Source organism: Hakea prostrata, chromosome 5 (genome assembly GCF_041222555.1).
Source record: "Hakea prostrata isolate BN-2017 chromosome 5, UWA_Hpros_2, whole genome shotgun sequence".
NCBI classification, from domain to species: Eukaryota; Viridiplantae; Streptophyta; class Magnoliopsida; order Proteales; family Proteaceae; genus Hakea; species Hakea prostrata.
In genome coordinates this window covers 3,060,445-3,081,658 of record NC_142604.1, presented here as the reverse complement: position 1 = coordinate 3,081,658, position 21,214 = coordinate 3,060,445, and the positions used below count along the sequence as shown (strand labels likewise).

At 38.9% G+C, this 21,214-nt stretch overlaps 1 protein-coding gene across 2 annotated transcripts in view; it reads right to left on the bottom strand.

Moving 5' to 3' along the window:
• The window catches only part of MEE13 (myosin heavy chain-like protein), a 51,449-nt gene that overhangs the window by 18,378 nt on the left and 11,857 nt on the right, over nt 1-21,214 (bottom strand). For both annotated transcript variants that reach the window (XM_089157484.1, XM_089157485.1), the window contains 7 exons: nt 15,921-16,023; nt 15,112-15,261; nt 6,183-6,251; nt 6,022-6,078; nt 5,641-5,904; nt 1,243-1,320; nt 938-1,048 (listed from right to left, as the gene is read on the bottom strand). In XM_089157484.1, coding sequence (XP_089013610.1) covers nt 938-1,048; nt 1,243-1,320; nt 5,641-5,904; nt 6,022-6,078; nt 6,183-6,251; nt 15,112-15,261; nt 15,921-16,023 — 832 coding nt within the window. The remainder of the gene's footprint in view (nt 1-937; nt 1,049-1,242; nt 1,321-5,640; nt 5,905-6,021; nt 6,079-6,182; nt 6,252-15,111; nt 15,262-15,920; nt 16,024-21,214) is intronic.

Genomic DNA, 21,214 nt, shown 5'->3' with positions numbered 1-21,214 from the left:
TGGAGATTCTAGGAGTAGCACTAGTGTCTAGGGAAGGGTACAACCCATCTAGGGGTGAAAGGAGTGGCTAATGATTAGATTTGGAGTTGCAAGGGGAGGGGGTGACTTCTACGGCTGGAATGGAGGGGCAGGCTTGCGGGTGGACTAGAGAAAGGGGGAAGGGGTTAGGAAGGGTTTGGGGTGGCTGTTAGTTACTTGGAAATGATAGGTTGCTGCTGGACTTGTTAAATAATTGCTAGAAATTGAAGAACAATGGCCGAACTTGAAGAAGGTAAACCCTCAAATCCGCCGTGGCTCCCCCAAGAAGCCACAACCCTACTTGCCTCCAACCTCAGAATGTTGTTCATCAATTTCAACATGCTATTACAGAGGTTGGAGGTTTTATTTATAGCCTCTAAAAAGAAATCATAAATGGACTCAAAGTTGAAAACCAATTAGAACTCTAGCTAACCAGTTGTAACTCAAACTACTAATTGCTAGGACTTTAACTTGCACAAGGAACCTTCATAACTTACTCTAGAGGACTCCAATTCGAATTCCAAGAGTAGATGTTGATTCCTTGGAAGGACTAGGACAACTCTATTGGACTCCTTCACAGGCTAGGAATCTAACACAAACAACGACTCTTCAATAACTTCCAAAATATGGACCCAAATAAGATAACAAAAAATGATCTAGGGTCCAAACAACAAACTGGACTCAATGGGACCCAGACCTAGACATCATGAAAAATGGACAAAATTACCAAAATACCCCTATATTTGAACCAATTTACTGGAGTTGCTGGTAGGGCCGTAGGGTGCTGGTAAACCCCTTGGTAGGGCCGTAGGTGCTGGCAAACCCCTTGGGCCCCCATTTGGTGGTCCTGGATTAATTTTAGGTTATGAACAAATGAAACATGGAGCAAGACAATAAGGAAATGGTTCAAACAATTTACTTGCAATAAGTTTCTCTGCAGTTCTTCTATCCTCTTCTGAAGAGCTGCGTTTACATTCTTCTCCAATAAATGCCTTTCTTCTTGCTGAGAGAGAAGCAACAATGCAGCCACCTTACATAGAGGAAACAACCACTCAAATAAGAAACAAGCATATACAAGGTGCAACAACAGAAATCCCTCTTGTCCCATTCTTTATTTCTTCTTTGCTCTTTCTTTTTAATATATTAGTTACTCATCCAAAAAAAAAAAAAAAAAACAGAAAATCCAAGGGACAGCAACTTAGGAGCTGAAACAAAGTATGAAACCTTCTCTTGCAACGCCTGTACAAGAACCTCAGAGGTGTCACCACGGGTCACAATGTTTGGAGGAAAAGGGTGTTTTTTCTGCAAAAGACAAATTAGGTCATCAGCAGAAATCAGAAGAAAAACATAGAAGCTGGTCCAAAGAGGGAGGGAAGGAAGCAGACAGAAAGAGAGAAAAAGAAGGGGAGGGAGGGGGAGCATCTGATTTCAAATAAATACCATCAAGAGTAGTAATTAATTAGATAGAAAGAGTACTGCTCACTACATCCCCAACATCACAGAGTATAATCCCCCTGAGTACTTTTATAAAGTCATATTCATAACATAGACAAGATTTGGCAGAAAAATATATTCAGCTTGGGTGGAAACTTTTTCATTTTAGCTTTCTATTTTTTTTCCTGCTGAAAGCTTGAAATCCAGTGATTAAATCTAGCAGTAGAATACACATACATCCCTCTGGTAGACTGCTTTCACTGCCTCATGTAGTCATGTATTGATTCATCTACCACATAACTCCGTATTTAAATAAACAACAATTTCAACACATAATTTCTCATTTTTTTCCGTATTAGATCATGTATATATTATGGCGACAGATTTCAAACCATTCTCAGAACAATCCATTAGGCACTGAAGGCCAAGTAGAGCAGGGAGACAACTCATTAGACGGTGATGTAACCTCAATTGAGTTGAGGGTCGCTGCCAAGCTCTCAAATCAGAACAAACATATTTTGGGTTTCCGTCACCAAAACTGGGGGGACGGGTTGTTTCAGGGTCTTTAAGGGTCTTACATGGGAACTTCCAAAAGCATGATGGAAGGGCTGGAAAGATGATTTGATCCATACTTGGATCAACATGGAATAATGGATTTCTTGATTGGAATCCCTCTAACTTTAGGCTGCTGGAGAACAATTAGGAGCCCCAGGTTAATGGAGTTGCAGTGCACAAAACAAACGTAAATTAGGATTAAAAAAAGGGGATATAGTGCAGTAGTGATGTCTTCCAAAGATGAATGATTCTGATGGACAAAGATTAGGGATTTTTCTTTGCTGCAGCATGCAGCAAATGGCTATGATCTCACCACGTGCTTAAATATAGATCTAACGGTTGTGAAATAAGATGCAAAAGGTATATATGTAAATACGAATTTTGCTTTTTACATCTAAATGTTTACTATTTTATACATTTACAAAAATAAACCCTAACTCTACTAGATTCTGAATCCCTATTTCGTAAACCCTAGTTGGAGATTAGCAAAAGATGCAAGGATTCGGTCTCAATCTCTCGGTTCCAATACCATAATGCCAGAGATATTAAAAGGTGGTGCCGTTCAGTATTTTGCAAAATCTCTGGCAACGTTGATCCATTCCCCAGTGATAAATTCTTCAACTTAGAGACACAAAATCAGGGGGAAGGATAAAAACATGAAGAACAAGTGTTCAGAGAAAGAAATCGCTTCAAACCTTTCAAAATATGGACAAGAAGAAAGGAAACTAATGACTCCAACTCCCTCTCTGGAAACATCAGTGAAGTGGAGAGAAAGAAGGAAAGCAAAAGCTCTTTCTGCAGTTTTGCACTTCGTTCTCTCCCCGTCTCCCTTTTCTCCCTACATGGATCCTCTATCTATAAGTACCTTAAAAATGTTAATAACACCACCACAGACTCAACTGGAAAAAAAGAAGCTAAGGAACTCTAGTGAGAACTAAAGGGGTCATTTCCCTTCTTCTGCATGTCTTGATTGCCCAAGCTTCCATGACTCCAGACTGAAAACTGAGAAAAAGGAGTTTTCTATATGGTTCAGAGAGAGAAAGAAAAATATAATAAACAAGCGAAGATAAACACCTCGAAGCTTATAAGCAAGGAAAAATATTTCTGGCGTTATGATTCCTAACTCCAGGTTCTTCTCTGGTGGATAATCACAGGAGGGAGGAGGAGATTAAAGTTGGTAGTCAGGGTATATTTTTGTAAATTTATAAAATAGCAAACCTTTAGGTGTAAAAAGTAAAAATCGTATTTACATATATACCCGTGTTTTCTCTCACAGCCGTTAGATCTATATTTAAACACGTGGCGAGATCATAGCTGTCCGCTGCATGCTGCAGCAGCTGCAGCAAATAAAAATCCAAAAATTAGAAAAACTCTAGTTGCAGGTCATAGGCACTTAATACTTTAATAGAGGGTTGGGTCTCCTAAAAGACATAGAACTTAAATGAGAGCCAGATTTCAGGATCTCTTTAATAGGATTCAGCAGCATTTAGAGTTCTTAAAACTCAGCAGCAAGGGTTTTCTAGGGTTACTTTCAAAAAGACTGCAGCAAACTAGGGTTGTTTACACCCTGCGGCTAAGGAAAAAGGCTTCTAAACCCGGTGGTTGAGGTTGCCAGAGCATAGGGGTAAGTAGGTAATGTTTATTAGATTCAGTCAAGGGCTTCTCAGGTAGTATTTGTCTATTTGATTGGAAACTAATTCTGAATTTTCTGTTTTTCCAAGTTCACATTTAATTCTAGGGTTTAGGGAAGGGAACAAAACTAGGATGGATAAGATAATGATCATATTAGAGTTGGTCTGGGAGTTGCTCCCATAAGTGATAAGCTTCGAGAAAGTCGTTTGAGGTGGCACAACCACGTTCAACGGAGACCTATAAATGCCCATGTACGGAGAAGTGATATAATCCATATTGAAGGAACTAGAAGAGCTAGGGGTAGACCTAAGATAACCTTACGAGAAGTGGTGAGAAAGGATATGTATAGCTTAGGCTTTGTATCTAGCATGGCCTCGAACAGAACTGATTGGAGGGCAAGAATCCATGTAGCTAACCCCATTTAGTTGGGACAAGGCTTATAGTTGTTGTTATTGTTGTTGTTTAGGGAAGGTAACAAGGGGGATGAAGAACTAGGGGTTCGGGGTTCGGGCTGGTACTGAGGTCGAAGGTCAAGGGAAGTGGGCGATGGAATTTCCAAGAGGGCAGGGGATTTAGATGAGGCCATCGTAAGTTATTGGTTTTAGGGTTTAGGGAAAGGAAACCTAGATGCTGCAAGGGAGAGAAATGAGAGGGAATATGAGATGGAGAAGGGCAGGGGTGATGGCTTACTTGACTAATGCTGCCAGGGGTTGAATTTTGCTGAAGAAGAACACTCAAACAAGGTGCTGCAGGGTTTCCACAGACTTGGAAACCCTACACCACTCCATCGCACTCTCTTGGCTGCAAGCCTCTCTTCTCAACTTTATTAATCATTAATGACTGAGTTGTTTACAAGCCTAGACCTTGAATTTATAGACTAAAATAAAGAAAACCTACTGGAACCAAACAAACAGAGAGTCCTAATTAGACCAAGCTAATAATTAAAAGGACTCATTCATCCAAAAAAACAGTAATTAAAAGGACTCCTACTTAGACAGGGACTCTATCATAACTTGACAAATAAGAACTCAAATAACAAAACAAAAGTAGATATGGACTCTCAAAATTATCCTACACTTAACTAGACTCCGTAGGACTCCAACTAAGGGGGCAAAATGACCACTTTGCCCTAGGTGAAGCTCAGCCTTCTAGGTGGTGCTGCAAGAAAAGCCTGCTTCCCCAGGCTTTCTTCGACCTCTCTAGGAGTGGTCCTTGCTGGTCAATCAAGGGGCCCTAATCTCATAAAGCAGACCTGACTTATAATTCTGTTTTGACCCTAAACTAAGGCCCGAAACAGGTCCAGCCTAAACAAACTAAGGCCTGAAAGTCTGAAACAGTTCCAGCCTAAACCCTTGAAACCCTAATTCTTGCTACTGCTATTCATATAAGGTCTTGGATTTCTGGCCCTCATTCACTTGAGCTACATTGGGTCCACGTAGCCAACCCCATTTAGTTGAGATAAGGCTGTGTAGCAGTTGTTGATGTTAGGAAGAGCATTTCATTGATAACATAAAAGGTTCAAAATCAGGTCAATTCAAATGCACTAAGTGGAATTGGAGGGAACAAGTTATGATATAGCATTTCTAAAATTGCTTGGCTTAGTTTAGTGGTATCTTACTGTCTTGTGGATATTACAAGTGTTTCTTTGTGATTTCATTTTAGCAGTGAATAACAGATTCTGACAACATTTTTCAAAAGGACAAAATGACAAAAAAGAGGATGCAAACAAACAGATTTGATAAATTCATGAAACGTGACACTACAGCACTTGTCCAGTACACATCCCAATCCTTGACACTTGAATGGTTTGAATGATAATCATCACAGCATGATATGAACATAGCTATAAACAAAACTCTCCCCTGAGTGTTTAACATTGCTAAGATGCTAGCGAACCCAAATAATAGCAATATGCAAATGAAATTAGGGACAGATGAAATATTCTGCTATTGAAAGAATGCAGGAAAAGCAACATGAAAGATGGGGTCTCTAGTAACAAACCTCACATATTGCACTATGTCCAGCATCAGTGGTTACATGAACATCTAGACATTCAATGTCATTGAACCTTTCGTCTCTCACGAGGGGCTCAAAATTTTGTGACTCACCCATATGAAGCTGTCTCTTACTTTCTTCAACAGCATCAAGCACTGATCCAACCCGAGCTTTTCCTTCCTCAACTAAATCCATTACCTCACGTTTAAGCTGAGAATGGCACTTACGCAATTCTGATATCCTATTCCTGATCAAATCATCTGAAGAAATCTGCATTTTAAATCATCAAGATTCAAAAGAACGAGGAAAAAGGATTTTATTTCTGTTCATAGATAGCAAAAGTAAGAAAAATAAGTCTCAAATTCAAGACAAAAGAGCTGTTCATACCCTCTTCTTTTCCAACTCAGAAACTTTCTTCTTTAAATGGTTTTCAATCTCCAGTCCCTATGAAGCCCATAGTGAAACTCAACGTGGATTAGCTAGCAAGGAAAGAATTTCTGACTTGAAACAAAGTTCGCTTAGCTTAGGAAATAAGTTTTTTTTTTTACCACGTGGAGCTTGTTTTGAAGATGGTGTACTGAATTTCGAAACATCTCCAGCTCCTCTTCCAAAGAGCCCTGTATGATATTTACTTTTAATTTTTTTTAAAGGAAAAATGGCAAGCCATATAAGTTACAGAAAAGAGAACATTAAAAGAATGGACCTAAATCTAGTTAATTTCTTCCAGTCATGAAGATGTTGTTTAATGTCCACCACATGAACCATGGTGCTAAATAAGAAATGACCAATGCAACAATAGTGGTTTATAAGGAAATGAAGGATATAACAACTTTATTTGAATGAACCACATTACTGACTTGTTGCATGGATGTCAAGAAGTTCAACTTATGCCTATGGGAACATATAATAAATTTGTAGATGTTTGATATAAATAACTCCAATGAAATCAATCCAGAAGCATCTGAACTCCCAGAGATCCAGATCGAATGGCATGAATTTCTTCCAATAAATACAAAAAGTCTTTGTACACAAGGGGATTATTGTAAATATTCCATAAGCCAACCACATAAAAGCACCTTACGCTAGTTTAACAGTGAGACCAAAGGAAAGGATAAGGGATTTTTTTTTCCTACATTGGATTTTCTCCTATAAGACGATTCAATCTATCATTCTATGGTGTTGCATGGTTTTCAAGGCAATGCTAGGCAACAGAGGGCAACAAAAACCAAGGTGACAGAGCGTCACCTAGGCAATAAGGCAACGCCAAATTGCCTTGACCCAAAAATGGGCCAAGGCAGCCGCCTAGGCACACTTAGGCGGACGCTTTGACAACCTTGGTGTTGAGTATGTACAAAGTAATGTGATCTATCATTTTATTGTATTGCAACTCAAAGGGAATTAAGTTCTAATTCACTCTAGAAGGATCCCATTTGGAATCTATGAGTAGATATGGAATCCTAACAAGAAGCAGACTGAAACTAGAGGACACCCACCCAACCTAGAAGTCATACCCTAACAAGGACTCTTCAATAACTCACAGAATAATTACCCAAATCAAAAAAAAAGTAGATCTAGGGTCCTAATAACAAGCTGAACCCAGTGACCCCCTACCCTTGGACTCCACGAAAATTGCCAAAATGACCAAAATACCCCTGGATTGATTAGGGGCCGTAGGGGTTTGGGAAAAGTAATCCTAGGCCTTCTGCTGCACCTGGAAACAGTTAATATCACCTAATCAGTCCCCACTACAGCCCACCCAAGAGCTCTAGAATGCCGAAAACAGAGGCCAACTCGAGTCCCCTTTAAACCCTAACCTTGATTTCCAGATTTAAGAGGTTCACGTCATTAACTGTCATACCAACAAGTCAGAAACGGGCAATATAATCAAGAGCTCTAAAAAATCCAAAACAGCGACCAACTCAAGTACCCCTTACCCTAACCCTAACTTTCTAGATTTGAGAGGTTCAGGTAGCAATCCGACATACCGGCAAGTCAGAAACAAGGAATAAAATTGGGAAATCTGTTCAGTTTTATAAATCAGAAACGAAGGGCTTAATTTGAGAGTTCAATTTCAGAAGTCAGAATTCTGGTTTAGCCCTAAACAGCAACGTGATTCAATTGACCCTAGTTCCGGCAAGCCCTAACCCTAATTACAGATTCTTGGGGGGCCAAATCCAGCATTCAGTTATACAAACAGGTATGAAACAGAGGACTTAATTTCAGAGCTCACATCTGTTTTAGAACTCTGTTTGACCCTAAAGAGAAGCTTTAATCAGTCCTCACCAAAATCTCATGAAATCCTGATTGCCTTACTGCTGTTCATCTAAAGATCTTGGAAGAACTGGTCTCATTCACGTGAGGTTACATCCTATGCAGGGCCATGAGAAGACAAGTTTTTAGTCCACCCATTCATATACTGGGGAAATCTGGCCCAGTTGATCCGACGTAATCTGTTTGATTTGCTTCCCAATTTGATAGCTTTTGTTGTTCTCCATTGTTATTCAAATCTCTTTAAGGGAATTTAAAAATAAAAATAAAAGAAGCTAGAATTTTTATCTAATTTGACAATAATTCATAACAGAGCAACAACTGCATCTTGACTTGAACCAATATGTTCAAGTATGGGAACTCAAATCGCTTTCACATTATTAACTCACACTTGAAAGAAAGCTGAATTCCCCATTTTTTACCTACTGATTTTCTTTTTCATTACATAACTGCATTCTTATTATTATATCTGAAAAGCAAACTTTCTGTTCATGCTTCTTTAAAACTCATGTAAGTGGCAAATTTCCTCCATTTATACTTTTCTTTAATGTCACTGCAAAAACTAAGATTCCAACTATTATTATCATTCTTTCTTTCACTCACTCTTGGAAAGGAGAAGTTTTGTTAATATGCCATTTTTAATCTGCCATTCTTCTTTTTCCCAAGAATGAACTCTTAAGGCATGCTTGGTAACAAGCCAAGGAATAGTCTTAGGCGTTCTTTCATTCTCAAAACGTCAAAAATTATTTGGTAAAATGGATCGTTCTTTCCTTTTTACGAAACGAACCGGTCCAATTTTCGTGTCTAAGGAGGCGTTTTGCAAAACAACTTTGAATTGTTTCATCGTTCTCAAAAACAAAAGCACGTCTCTAAATTACGCACAAAAAGGGACACTCAACCATGGTGGGAGATCTCGCGAGATATCTCGCCTTTTTAGAAAGGCGAGATCTGCGAGATTGCAGATCTCGCTCGAGATCTCGCCAACGGGACTTTTTTGGCTGCTTTAGGGGCTTTTTAAAGCCCCTGTCTCGCTCGAGAGAGGCATCTCTCGCCTCTCTCGAGCCTCTCTCGAGCCTCTCTCGAGCTGGAAGCCCATATTTGGCAGGAAAACTTCATTTTTGGCTGGAATTTGGCCGGAATTTGTTGGGGATTCAACCTAGCAACATCATCAACTCATCTACAACAACAAATTGAAGCATATTTGTAGTGATTCAAGCATATTTCAAGGGATCTTCAAGAAATGTAAGATTTTCCCCCAAATTTGATTTTTTTTCAAATACAAGGTTCTACAATGATTGTATGAGTGTGATATAAATATATGTTGATGTTCAAGCTTAGATCTACACTTTCATGGAAAAAAATTTAATTTTCTGTTATTAATTTTTTTTTGAATTTTCGTATTTAAAAAATATATTATCTAAAAAATTAAAATTAAAGATTATAAATAAATACTTATGATATGAATGTGATTATTATTTATGTTAAACTACATTTAGAGGGCTACAATCTCATGTATTAATATTTTGATTATCATGCTTGCTGTATTTTTTTTATTTAAATAATTAAATAAAATAATTATGAAAAATAATATTTTATTAAAAAATTATCTGTTTTTTTTTTAAATGATGCTTATATTATGTAGTTTATTTTAAAAATACAAACATGTCTTATTGAGCATTGTATATATGTTATCTTAGAACAAAGTGTGTGTTTTGTTGTTTTATAAATTATTTTTACATAAAATAATTATAAAAAATAATATGTTATTAAAAATTTATTTGTTTTTTTTTTAAAATGATGCTCATATTATGTAGTTTATTTTAAAAATACTAACATGTTTGTTTGAGCAGTGTATATATGTTATCTTAAAACAAAGTGTGTGTTTTGTTGTTTTATAAATTGTTTTTACATGTTTTTATGTATCTAAAAATTATTCTAATGATTATTTGGGAATATTCATGATTCATGTATGTATTTCAGACTTTCAGTGCTGTACATTTGAATCTTAAATGGCAACTAGTGGGAGTGGCGGCACTGGTAGTGGGACTCAGGACATTGCTTGGCAACATGGGGATCCACTGACTGCTGACAAGAAGAAATCCCGATGCAAGTATTGCCTCAAGACTTTGAATTCTGGTGGTTCAACCAGATTAAAGCAACATTTGGCTGGTGGTTATAAAGATGTTGCCAAGTGTCCCAGGGTTCTTTATGAAGGCCAAAAAACAATTGCAGCAACTTTAAGGGGAGGGAAACAAAAAAAGGAAGAGATGGCACAAAAGCAAAGGGAATTTGAGGATATAGTGCTATCTAGACCTACTCTTGATATTGATGAGGAATCAAGCGATGATGAAGAGAGGAGGAGGGTTATGGGTATTGAGTCACGAGCCGAATGGAGACAGATGAAGGCTGCAATGGAAGCTAGCAGACAGTCCTTACATGCTGATAGTGTGAGGCAATATGAACAAACAAGGGGAGCAGGTGGTTCGGGGTCAGGGGCATCCATGCCACCTAGACATTGTTTTCAGGGAACTGAGACTGAGAGGACCGAAAGGAGGAGGAGGAAGACTACACATTATGATTCCACATTTGACCAAGACCCCTCCCTCTTCAACCAACAAGACATCTATCAAAGAAGCATTCCCTATATGTTTGCTGGAGGTAGAGAAGGCAGTAGGGAGGAGGAAGCTAGGTTATCAATCAGCAAATTCATGCTCTATAACAACATTGCACCCAATGTAGCCAAAACACCATACTATCAGGGGATGATCAATGCAGTTGCTAGGGCAGGTGTAGGGGTTAAAGGCCCAACAGCTTGGGAAGTAATGAATAAATATTTACCCAAGGCAAAGCAGGAGGTGGATGAATACATTGAATCATTAAAAGAACAATGGAGTACATATGGTGTTACTGTTATGGCTGATGGATGGACTGGTCCTACTAGACAGTCCATCATTAATTTCATGGTGAGCTGCAATGGAAAGACATCCTTCCTTAAGTCAGTGGATGCCTCAGATAAGATCAAAGATGCTGATTACCTTTACAAGCTTCTTAGGGAGGTGGTCCTCGAGGTAGGGCCAAAGAATGTTGTCCAAATTGTCACAGATAATGGTGCAAACTTAAAAAAAGCTGGTGAAATGTTGATGAGGAAGAAGAGTAGCAGGATCCACCTCTTTTGGACACCATGTGCTGCTCATTCGATTGATCTTATGTTGAAGGACTTGGGGAAAAGAAAGTCAATCAGTATTGTGGTTGACAGGGCTAAAAGGGTAAGTAATTTTATTTATAACCATGGTTATGTGCTGAAGATGATGAGGAACCACTGTAAGGGTGATCTAGTCAGACCTGGATTGACTAGATTCGCCACCAACTATGTAGCTCTGAAAAGCTTCCAGAAGAAAGTGGTGGGTCTTCGACACATGTTTGCAAGTGAGAAGTGGTTTGGTTGGCGTGGATCTAGCCATCCTGATGCAGTACTAGCCCAACAAACCATTGCTGATGATTCCTTTTGGAGGCAGCTGAATAGGGCACTGGGCATTATAGAGCCTATTGTGTTTGTTTTAAGGATGGTGGATTCGGAGAAGAAGCCCACAATGCCCCACATATACAGCCCCTCCAGCAAATGAAAGAGTTGGTTAGAGCTGCTGCCCCTAGCACCTTCAAATCCTAGGAGAGGATCATCGATCATAGATGGGAGATGCACTTGATGCATCCTTTGCACTTGGCTGGTGAGTCACTTTTAAGTCTTTAAGTTTTTGTTGTATACTTTAATTTAAATTCTTTATTTGTTATAACTTATAACTTATAATTTATAAACAAGTAAGTTAGTAAACAACCAAATCACTAAGTCACTAACCAAATTTTTTATTTCCACAATGCAAGCTTACTACCTCAACCCAAAGTACCATTACAAGAATGATCCGGGGCTTGATGTAAAGTTGATGATCAGGTGCAAGAGGTGGTGGAGAAGCTTGTGTCAAATCCCATCATGCAAGGGACAATTAATGGAGAGGTGAGAACTTATTCAATTGTTTCTTCAACTTCTTGCATTAGTGCATTAGCCATTAAGCATATACATAATACAATAATTGAAGAATTGGTGTACAAATCAGGGAGTTCAGGGATGCCTCTGGGAGTTTTGGAAAGCCTTCTCAGCTTGCAACTAGGAAAAAAACTGATCCTGGTAAATAGTTCACTACTCTATAAGTCATTAAGTCTATAAGTCTATAGACTATAAGTCTATAACTTTATAAATGATAACTGATAAGTTATATAAATATAAATATTTGTTTGCCTAATGCATTCTTATTTTTGGTTATGCAGCTGACTGGTGGTTTCTATATGGAATTAGTGCGCCAAATCTCAAGGACATAGCAATTAAAGTACTCTCACAGACTTGCTCATCCTCTGGTTGCGAGAGGAACTGGAGCACCTTCTCGCTCATCCATAGTAAGGTACGGAACAAATTGGGGAGTAAGAGGCTCGAGAACTTGGTGTATGTGCATTACAACATGAGATTGAGAGTAGGGCACATACAAGATAATATAGATGACGACAATCGTGAACCGATTGAGTTGACTGATATATTCCACGAGCCCCCCGCAGAAGATGAGGAAGATGATGTCATATATCAGTGGGTTAGGGATCGAGGTGGCCCAGTGCTGGATGGGCCAAAAGGGCAACCTGATCCTACCATTGCTGCTGCTGTGGGCCCAGATGCTGTGGCTGAGCACCTATCTTCTGATGAGGGTCAGGCTGCTGTAGCGGCATCAGAAGGATCAGCTGTACCATTTGTGGAGCCACCTGGTCGACTTCAAACAACTGAGGTGACAACTAGTAGTGGGGATTCAGATGATGGTGCCGATGATACCACTCATACCAGACGGCCAAGTGGCCCAACTCAGACATCGAGTTCGAGTCATGGAGGCAGTCAGGCTGGTCGTGTTTCTGGTGGAAGTCAGCGTCAACAAAGGGAGTCACCTAACTCACCTCCACCAGGTCCGAGTCATCCGACACATGTGAGCCACAGTTCCCCTATCTCTCGGACTTATAGTAGGAGTCGGAAGAGCAGATCAAAGCAAGGGCAGGGGCAACCGAATGATGATGCGAGCATGCATGATCTTGAATTGAACATGGGAAGCATGAGCCTAGATCAGAGTGATTCACAACAGCAGAGCCTGTCATCGGGGTACCAATACGGGGATCACAGTACCGGGTCAGATTACAGTGGGTATTCTTCTTATGGAGGTCATACTATTCCTCAAGACCCTTCACCTGGAGAGTATGCATATGGGAGTGAAGGTGGGTTGTTAAATGAGTGGTTTAGAAACCCGTACCCAAATACTCAACAACTATATGAACAACAACAACAACAATGGCTCTTTCACCCACGATTGACGGTTATCCTGCATCGCTATTCCTCCAAGATTTCGACATGCAAACATATAATGATCATATAAACCGATATGTGACATACTTCGTTGATCAATTGACTTGGGAGTCATATGTGGCCACCGTTCAGAATCAATTGATGCGGAATGTTGAGTGATACTCTTAGTCTTGTAACTTGTAAGTTGTAAGTTGTAATCTTCTTAATTCTTATGGAGTTATGGTTGTAAAATTTTGAAGACATTTAAGTGTTTAACAATTTATTACTTTGAATCTTTGATAGTTTGAAGTTTGAACTTTGATCACTTGTTGACTTGATTCTTGAATACTTGATGTGTAATGTTATTGTATATTTGTATTTGATACTTGATGGTTGATAAATGCTAACTCATTAACTTGAAGTCTTGAATTACTTGATATCTTTACATAATTACATTACATGTTGTCTCTAACTCTCTAAGACTCTAACTCTATATCTATAATCTCTATTCTCTAAGACTCTAACTTTGCATTTCACAGAATTTCGGTTTTACACATAGGGTCGACGTAGGAGACATAGTTAGGGTTATTTTCTCACAAATCTAAGGCCACCAATGTGTTCAAAAGGCCTTAAATAGGCTAAATACCAAGTTTCAGCCCAACCAGAGCCCTAAAACTCACCGAGATGGGCTACCGAGACTACCGCCAATTTTTTGGCATATCTCGACCGAGATCTCGCCATCTCGGTCGAGATCTCGGTATTTCTGAGTGGCGAGACCATGCACTCAACCCATATTTCATTCACACACAACTTCTAACTCCTTCCTACCTTCATAAGAAGAAGAAGAAGGGGGGAATCTCTACCTTCTCCCGTAAGAAGCTTGTTAAAATGACCTATCCACCTTTTCTCTTCTCAGCACAAATTTTACCAAACGGTCAAAATTGTGCTTGGACCACCGTTGTTTGTTAAGAAAGCCAAAAAATGATTCTCGGAACTTTGAAAAGACCATTACCAAATGCTTAACGCCCCACCCCCCATACCAGATATTTATCTTTCTTCACTCTGTTATTCTGGGAAGTTCAACATGTTAACTGGGGAGAAGGAGACGGTGATCACATGTCATTTATAGGATCTCACACGGTATCATCAAGGGACCTGACTACATTGGATTGCCTCTCCATGGAAACTGAAATTCAAGAATATTGCTGGGTATCAGCATGAGCATAGGCATGGGCAGAGGGTGGGGTGACAAAGAGTGGTGTTGCAGAGGGTAAGGCCGTTGACGGTGACAGTGGCCATTAGGGTCAGGACCGAAAAGAAGTGAAGTTGGAGTTGAGAGATGAAACCTTGATAGCAGACTACAGTGAACTTGGAAATTTAAACATTATGGGGTACAATTAATTCAAATGGCACCCCAAACATTACTTTTCAAGCTAGGGCACCTCTGGTATTCCCAAAGATAATAAATAAAGAATACAATTACAAAGATCAGCAAGTTCTTGCCATTCAATTTACCCCCAAAAGAAATTTTCCATAATCAGTGGTATCACAGAATTTATAACATTAATTGCAATTACAGCCTACAGCAATGCCAAGGCATGCCAATAGAAAAAGCGTTTTAAGCTAATTATAACTCATAACAATTTAATTATTTAACCAATAGAAACAGCACTCAACCCAATAACAATATATAAGAATGTCTTGCAAAGCATACTTTAACAAGGAGTAACTGAAAAGAAAATATAATTTCCCAGAAAAAAAAAGGTATTAACTTCACTGAAGGACAAGACAAAAGGGTTCAGGAATACGAACGAAAACAAACAGCTAGTGATTTCTAATCTTACAATATATTTGGAAGTAGATGTTTCACTATCAGCATCGAGTCTCCACATGTCTGCAGTGTCTTCCAAAAGACATGCACATTTATCATTCCAATCGTGATCCTTGGATTCCCCGAGATTGCTTTGTCGGATCTCATAAAACTTATCCACTACCTGAGTCCACAAGATGTAACTAAAGACAAATGGGAAGGGAAAAAATAATAAAAAAGTCAAACTTTTCTGGATCATATTAGAGCCCACTTGATGTCCAGAGTCCAGACTAGCTCAGATTCTGCCCCCTCAAATCCTACTTTATATGTGATATCTGGATGAGATCCTATGATAAAATCAAGGCTTAAAGATCGATACAGATCACCAGGGCTGATACTGCACCAGATCATTCAGCGGGCCATCCAAGATTGTTCAGGATCCTCAGGAAAGAAGCAATAAAAGATTATTTCATCAAGAAGCAGAAATACATTAGTGAGGATACAGGTGGAACCAGAGGTACTTTGAAGTTAAAGGTGGGCAGAGATGTAGTGTCATGGGGCTACATGCCTGGCCCAAATATTAATCTACATCATTTGATGATCAGGTGGGTTAGACAGATTTAGGCTGTGACTAAAAAAAATACACTAGGCATCAGATCTGCGGGCCAAGATCCCATTCGACAATTGGGAAAAGGGGCCAATTTCCAAAGCCTATACTAGATGTATTAGTTGTGGGGGGATTGATAATTGCCATCCTGAAGCAGGGAAGAATCTGATACGAGAATAAGCTCTGCTCTCAAAAGATGAATTCAAAGGAAGCATAAAACTGCTTCATGTTCTAACCTTCAATAATGTTTCATTCTGTCGTTTTAGTTCTGCTGATTCCATTTGTACTGTAGTAAGAAGCTCCTTTTCTTCAAGAGCATCCGCTGTAAGCTTTTCCAGTCTGCCAATCCAATGCAAATTCATATGAATAATAAAATAAAAATCATTTCAAACAGATAGCATCAGGTAAAGAAGAAGATGAAGGTCTGGCACCAAATTGGTCAGTTTTCCTTTAAAATCAACTTAGGATTGGTAGATATGGGTGTTGGACTTTTGTTCAGCAGGTTTATGTGGTCATGGACCAATTCTATGGGCACATAAGTTCAGTGTTTAGGGCAATACGAATATAGGTTTTCATTTTATTTTTTATTTTTTTAGGGGATTAATAAAGAAGCTCATTACCAAAAGACCTTAAAGAGAGCAAGAGAGAATGTACAAGAAGGAAAGACGAAGCAAAGCCCTAGGAACAACAGAACCTGAACCTAGGGGAGACCAAACTGGGCTACAAGTCTACAACCGACTAGCCGGTAATAAATGAGAACCAAACCCCTTGTAACAATAATCAACCTGTTCCTTGGGGTATCTATTATTAGGGGATGGGGGAGCATTTTGAGTCTAGCAGAGACACCAAAGCAGATGGTTTTCCAAATCAAGTCCAAAGATCTAGAGTTGGACGTCCATCTCCCAAGGTTCCTTTCCCACCAAATATGAGAAATTGTAACCCCAAGCACCAATTTACCAACCAAATCACAAATAAATGTGCCTATGTAGGATCTGAAAACCCAAGACCAGTCAGTCCCTATGGAACCCAGTGGAGCATCTACAGTGGGGTCAAATGGAGACGATGGTTTTCCCACAAATAGAGCGGGAGAAACAGCAGGAGAAAAAGAGATGGCTAACATCTTCAAGGCCATTTCAACAAAGGATGCAGTTGGGGTTAACAAATAGGTGTCTGAGGATGAGGAAGGATTGGGTAGGGAGGCAAAGTTGAGGGTTCGCCACATAGTGAGAGAATGGCGGGGATTTGGACCTTGAACCAAACCAAAGGGTACCATATAACCTGATTACCAAGAAAGCAGGTAAGGTTCCAAGCAACGGGGAGGTGGAGGAGCCTATAGGGGAGGGCATCCAGATGGTACAGTCATGGGGGTATGGTGAAACCGTAGAAGGTTAGACCATACATAAGTGAGACTCGAGGGGTAGGGGGAGGGAGGGGCCCAAAAATTTTGAGAGATGAACTCAGAAAGAATAGTGGATTTTTGGATGCGGGTCGCATAAACCTGGCACAGGCCCAGGAGATTGTAAAGAATGCCCAAAGGTGCTAAAGGTCAAGCCAAAAGGAGGTGGAGGTACCATCGGCAATCATGGTGGTAGTGATAGAAAGGGCAAGAGGCATTTGGAGGAGGAGTTCCCTCCAAATCCAGAAAGGTTAGAGGGAAGAGAGGCATTCCATACGGAGTTAGATCTCAAGAGGAAAGCATATACCCACTCGACCCAAATTAAGTCATGCTTGGTTGAGATTGCAAATCCTACAAAACCCAAGGCCGTCTTTAGCTTTTGGAGGAAACAAACAGAAGCCCAGCAGATAGGGTGGAAAAAGTAAGTGGTATAATTATGTAAATTCTGCCCAACTTAAGGGCAGAATAGTCTTTGTCATGGTTAATTTTATTTCATGTTTAGTTTAGGATAAGGGAAAGAGTCCTTTTAAGTTTTGTTATAAGAATCCTATTTGAATTTGGATTAGTATGTTAGAGTACAACTACAAAAGTTAGTTTCTAACTCCTAATTTCACTAGGACTTTCTCATGTAAGGCTAATAATAAAGCTCCAGGCATGTAACAGAAGATAGATTTGAGAATACAATTAATAGAGTGTTGTTACCTAAGATCAAGGTGTTAGTAGAGCTTCTCATCAGTGGGAAGGGACCTCCACATGATCATTCCCCAATTGTAGGTACATCATTCCCCCAATTCTAGTGACTTTAGAACCCAATTTGACTTCACTTTGGTCATCCAATATCAAGATTAAATTTTTTTTCAATTTTTGTACTCCTTAAAACCCCCCCCCAAAAATAAGAACACCCTAATATCTTCTAATTAGCCATACAAAACCAACCAATCTTGGGGAATTATGTCCTATACCATTACCTACATTCCCTCTAAGTTCCACACCATTCCCATAACATTTCATCCCATAGCTCAAGAACCTGCCCCATCCCACCAGATATTCCACCATTTTAAATTTCTCCAAAACTAACCCTATTATCTTTAATATTCCTCCATACTAATTAATCAAACCAGGGAAACACAGCCACTAGTTTAAATCCAATTGAGGTCACACTCATAATTCACCCCATATCCCATAACCAATATTTCAAGAAACACTCTGTAGGCCCCGTATGAGTTGGTTCTCTTAAAAAATCTTGGAAGAACAGGCCCTCATTCATTTCAGGGTACATCAGAAAACATGCAAAGTAATATTATCATAATAAAGGACCAAATTTTGCTTCACCTATCATGAAGATAGAACCACTTCATATACAGGTTCTAATGGTTGGATGGGACTCATGGAACAGTGCCAACTACCAAGGTAATTTGGCATAATGGCTAGGTTCTCTTCACCCATGGTGAAGGAAAAGTTCAGCCATAACAAAAATAAAATTGATGGCAGACACATAGAGTCATAGAGTCAACTCCTTGAAGACTTTTGCAACCGCATGAGATCTAAAAATGGTTAAAAACCATGTGCAAATAGATTTTAATGCTCATAGCTCCAGCGGCCCAAAAAAATCTAACATAGAAAAGAGCAGGATTGCACAGAATTTTTTCTTTATAAATTGCATATATAAAGGATTACATAGAACAAGGAAGTTAAACTCTTATTTTAGGGCCTGTTTGGTTATCTAAATCCAGAGATTTCAAATCCCTAGATTCATGAATTGGATATTTATACCTATTTGGTTGTAAAACATCCCTGGATTCATGGAATCCAGGGGTTTCACTTTTTTGCCTAAAAACGTGAATTAAGCCATTCTTGGGTATTGGGTGAAATCCATGGATTCCACCTTTAGTATGAAATTTGCGGATTCACATGGAGTAACCCAACAAAATTCTATGAACTTCAATAGATTTGAGGCTAACCAAACAATTAATTTTTTGAACCATGAATCTAGGTTTGAAATCTATAAATTTAAAATCCCATTTCATTTCAAATCCCTGAATTCATGTAACCAAACAGGCCCTTAAGGAATTATATTAAAGCATCACTTCCAGTTCAATCATGCTTGGAAACCTCTTTTCTCATTCTAGCAACTGGCCAACAATCATGAGCAAATCAGAAGCACTTAAATGCTGCCACAATATTCCAATGAATTACACTTTTAGAGTTATTAGTCACTGATACTTCCAGCTTCAAACAAAAAGCACACTAATATACCAAATAAGGCATGAATAATACCATGAGTCCCGGAGAAAAATCCCCATCTTGAATACAAAGATGCTAAAAATACTCATTTGTCCATTGACAAATAATCTCAACAAAAAGAAAATGACAACTTGAAAGTTGCATTTTGCTCATAAAGATATATACAAGAAGTTTCAGAAGTAGGTCCCAAGGACCAAGGTAGGGGAGTGGAAACCAGGAGATATTGGGAAGGCATTTGGCTCAGATAAGGATTAGCTAAGTGATTTATATATACATGAAAAAAGAAACAGACACATTCTTTGAAAGTCTAAAATGGTGAATCTTTAAGGACTCTAAGCTTCACAAAAACACCACCAGAAAGTAGAAACCAGTGCCTTGAAAGATTAAAGCCTTCTCTTTCACAATACTCAACAAAGCCCTAACTTCACAATAAACATATGAAAATGCACAATTTGTCAAAGAGAGGAGATCAGAAAAGATATGCCTAAGCAAAATGTGATGCCTCAAAAACAGTATGGAGTTTCTATTTTGGATGATGGGATATGGTGAATAACAGCAGAACAAGAGAGCAATCACTTGACAATCTTTTCCTTTTCCAAATGAACAGTGATAGATTTAGTATAAATTTAAAAAAACATCTCTTCTTATAAGAAAGTTGCACTCAAGTCCATCCAGAAAAATGCACAGTTCCTAATGAAACAGTAAACTTGACAAAAATGTGCACGCAGGGATGAAGAAATATCAGGTAAAAACTAATCTTCTATATATTTTTGTACAGTCCTTTTACGGGGACCGCTCATCCTCCTTTATCATACATATCCTGAAACAAACCAATTTAAAATTCTCATCTATAATAAAAAAAATTACCATTTTTGTGACTGAAATTGTTGAGAACCAGCTATATGATGTTTTCACTAAAGGTCTACCATTTTTGCAACCGAAATTATTGTGATTCGAGAATCAACTAGATAGTGCTTTCACAAAACGTCTAATTGTCAAGTTCCCAATGAAACAGTAAATTGCACAAAAATGTGCATGCAGGGATGAAGAAATCTCAGGTAAAAACTAATCTTCTATATATTTGAGAATCAGCTAGCTGATGCTTTCACCAAATGTCTAATTGTCAATTCCTTCAATCCCATCATTTCCAAGTTGGGCATCTACTATATCCATTCCCCAACTCAAGGAACTGTTGTACTCTTAGATCGATAAATGATCAACAAGGAACCTGTACTTTCAAATCTTGATCAAATCATCAAAAGTAGCACAATGTGTGTAAGAAAGGGTTTCTTGAAATTTTTAGCTAGGCTGCATAGGGTGTTCTTACAGGATGGTATGAACCAGATGTATAGATTTAGATGGAATACTAGCAGTTCTTGTTGAAGGAAATAGTAATGGAAGATGACTTTCAATGGGTTGGTAAAGTATTAAGATAGAAACAAGAGAAGGTATAATGCGGAGATTCTTGACATGGGGAGAAATTGAGGTATCCCTACATGATGGGTTCGGGGGACTTTTAGGTTTCAGAATGAGATGAAACTTGGAAGGAAAGCAGGTAATAATATTGGGGTATGATCCTCCAGGCTCCAACTGCTGGATTTAGATGGCTAAGTTGGAAGATATGGAGTTCCTGATTTTCAGGGTTCTAGGAAGTCAAAATATTCAGATAATAACAAATTGAAAAAAAGGGGGTGAGGGGGGAGGGGTATGTGATAAGAAGGGGGTATGAAACGCTGCCTGTAAGATCACCTTATGGGGGGCCTTGTATGTACCGTGTAGGAGCTGGAATGATCCTCCAAGTGCTGGATTTAGATGGCTAAGTTGGAAGATATGGAGTTCCTGATTTTCAGGGTTCTAGGAAGTCTGAATATTCAAATAATAATAAACTGA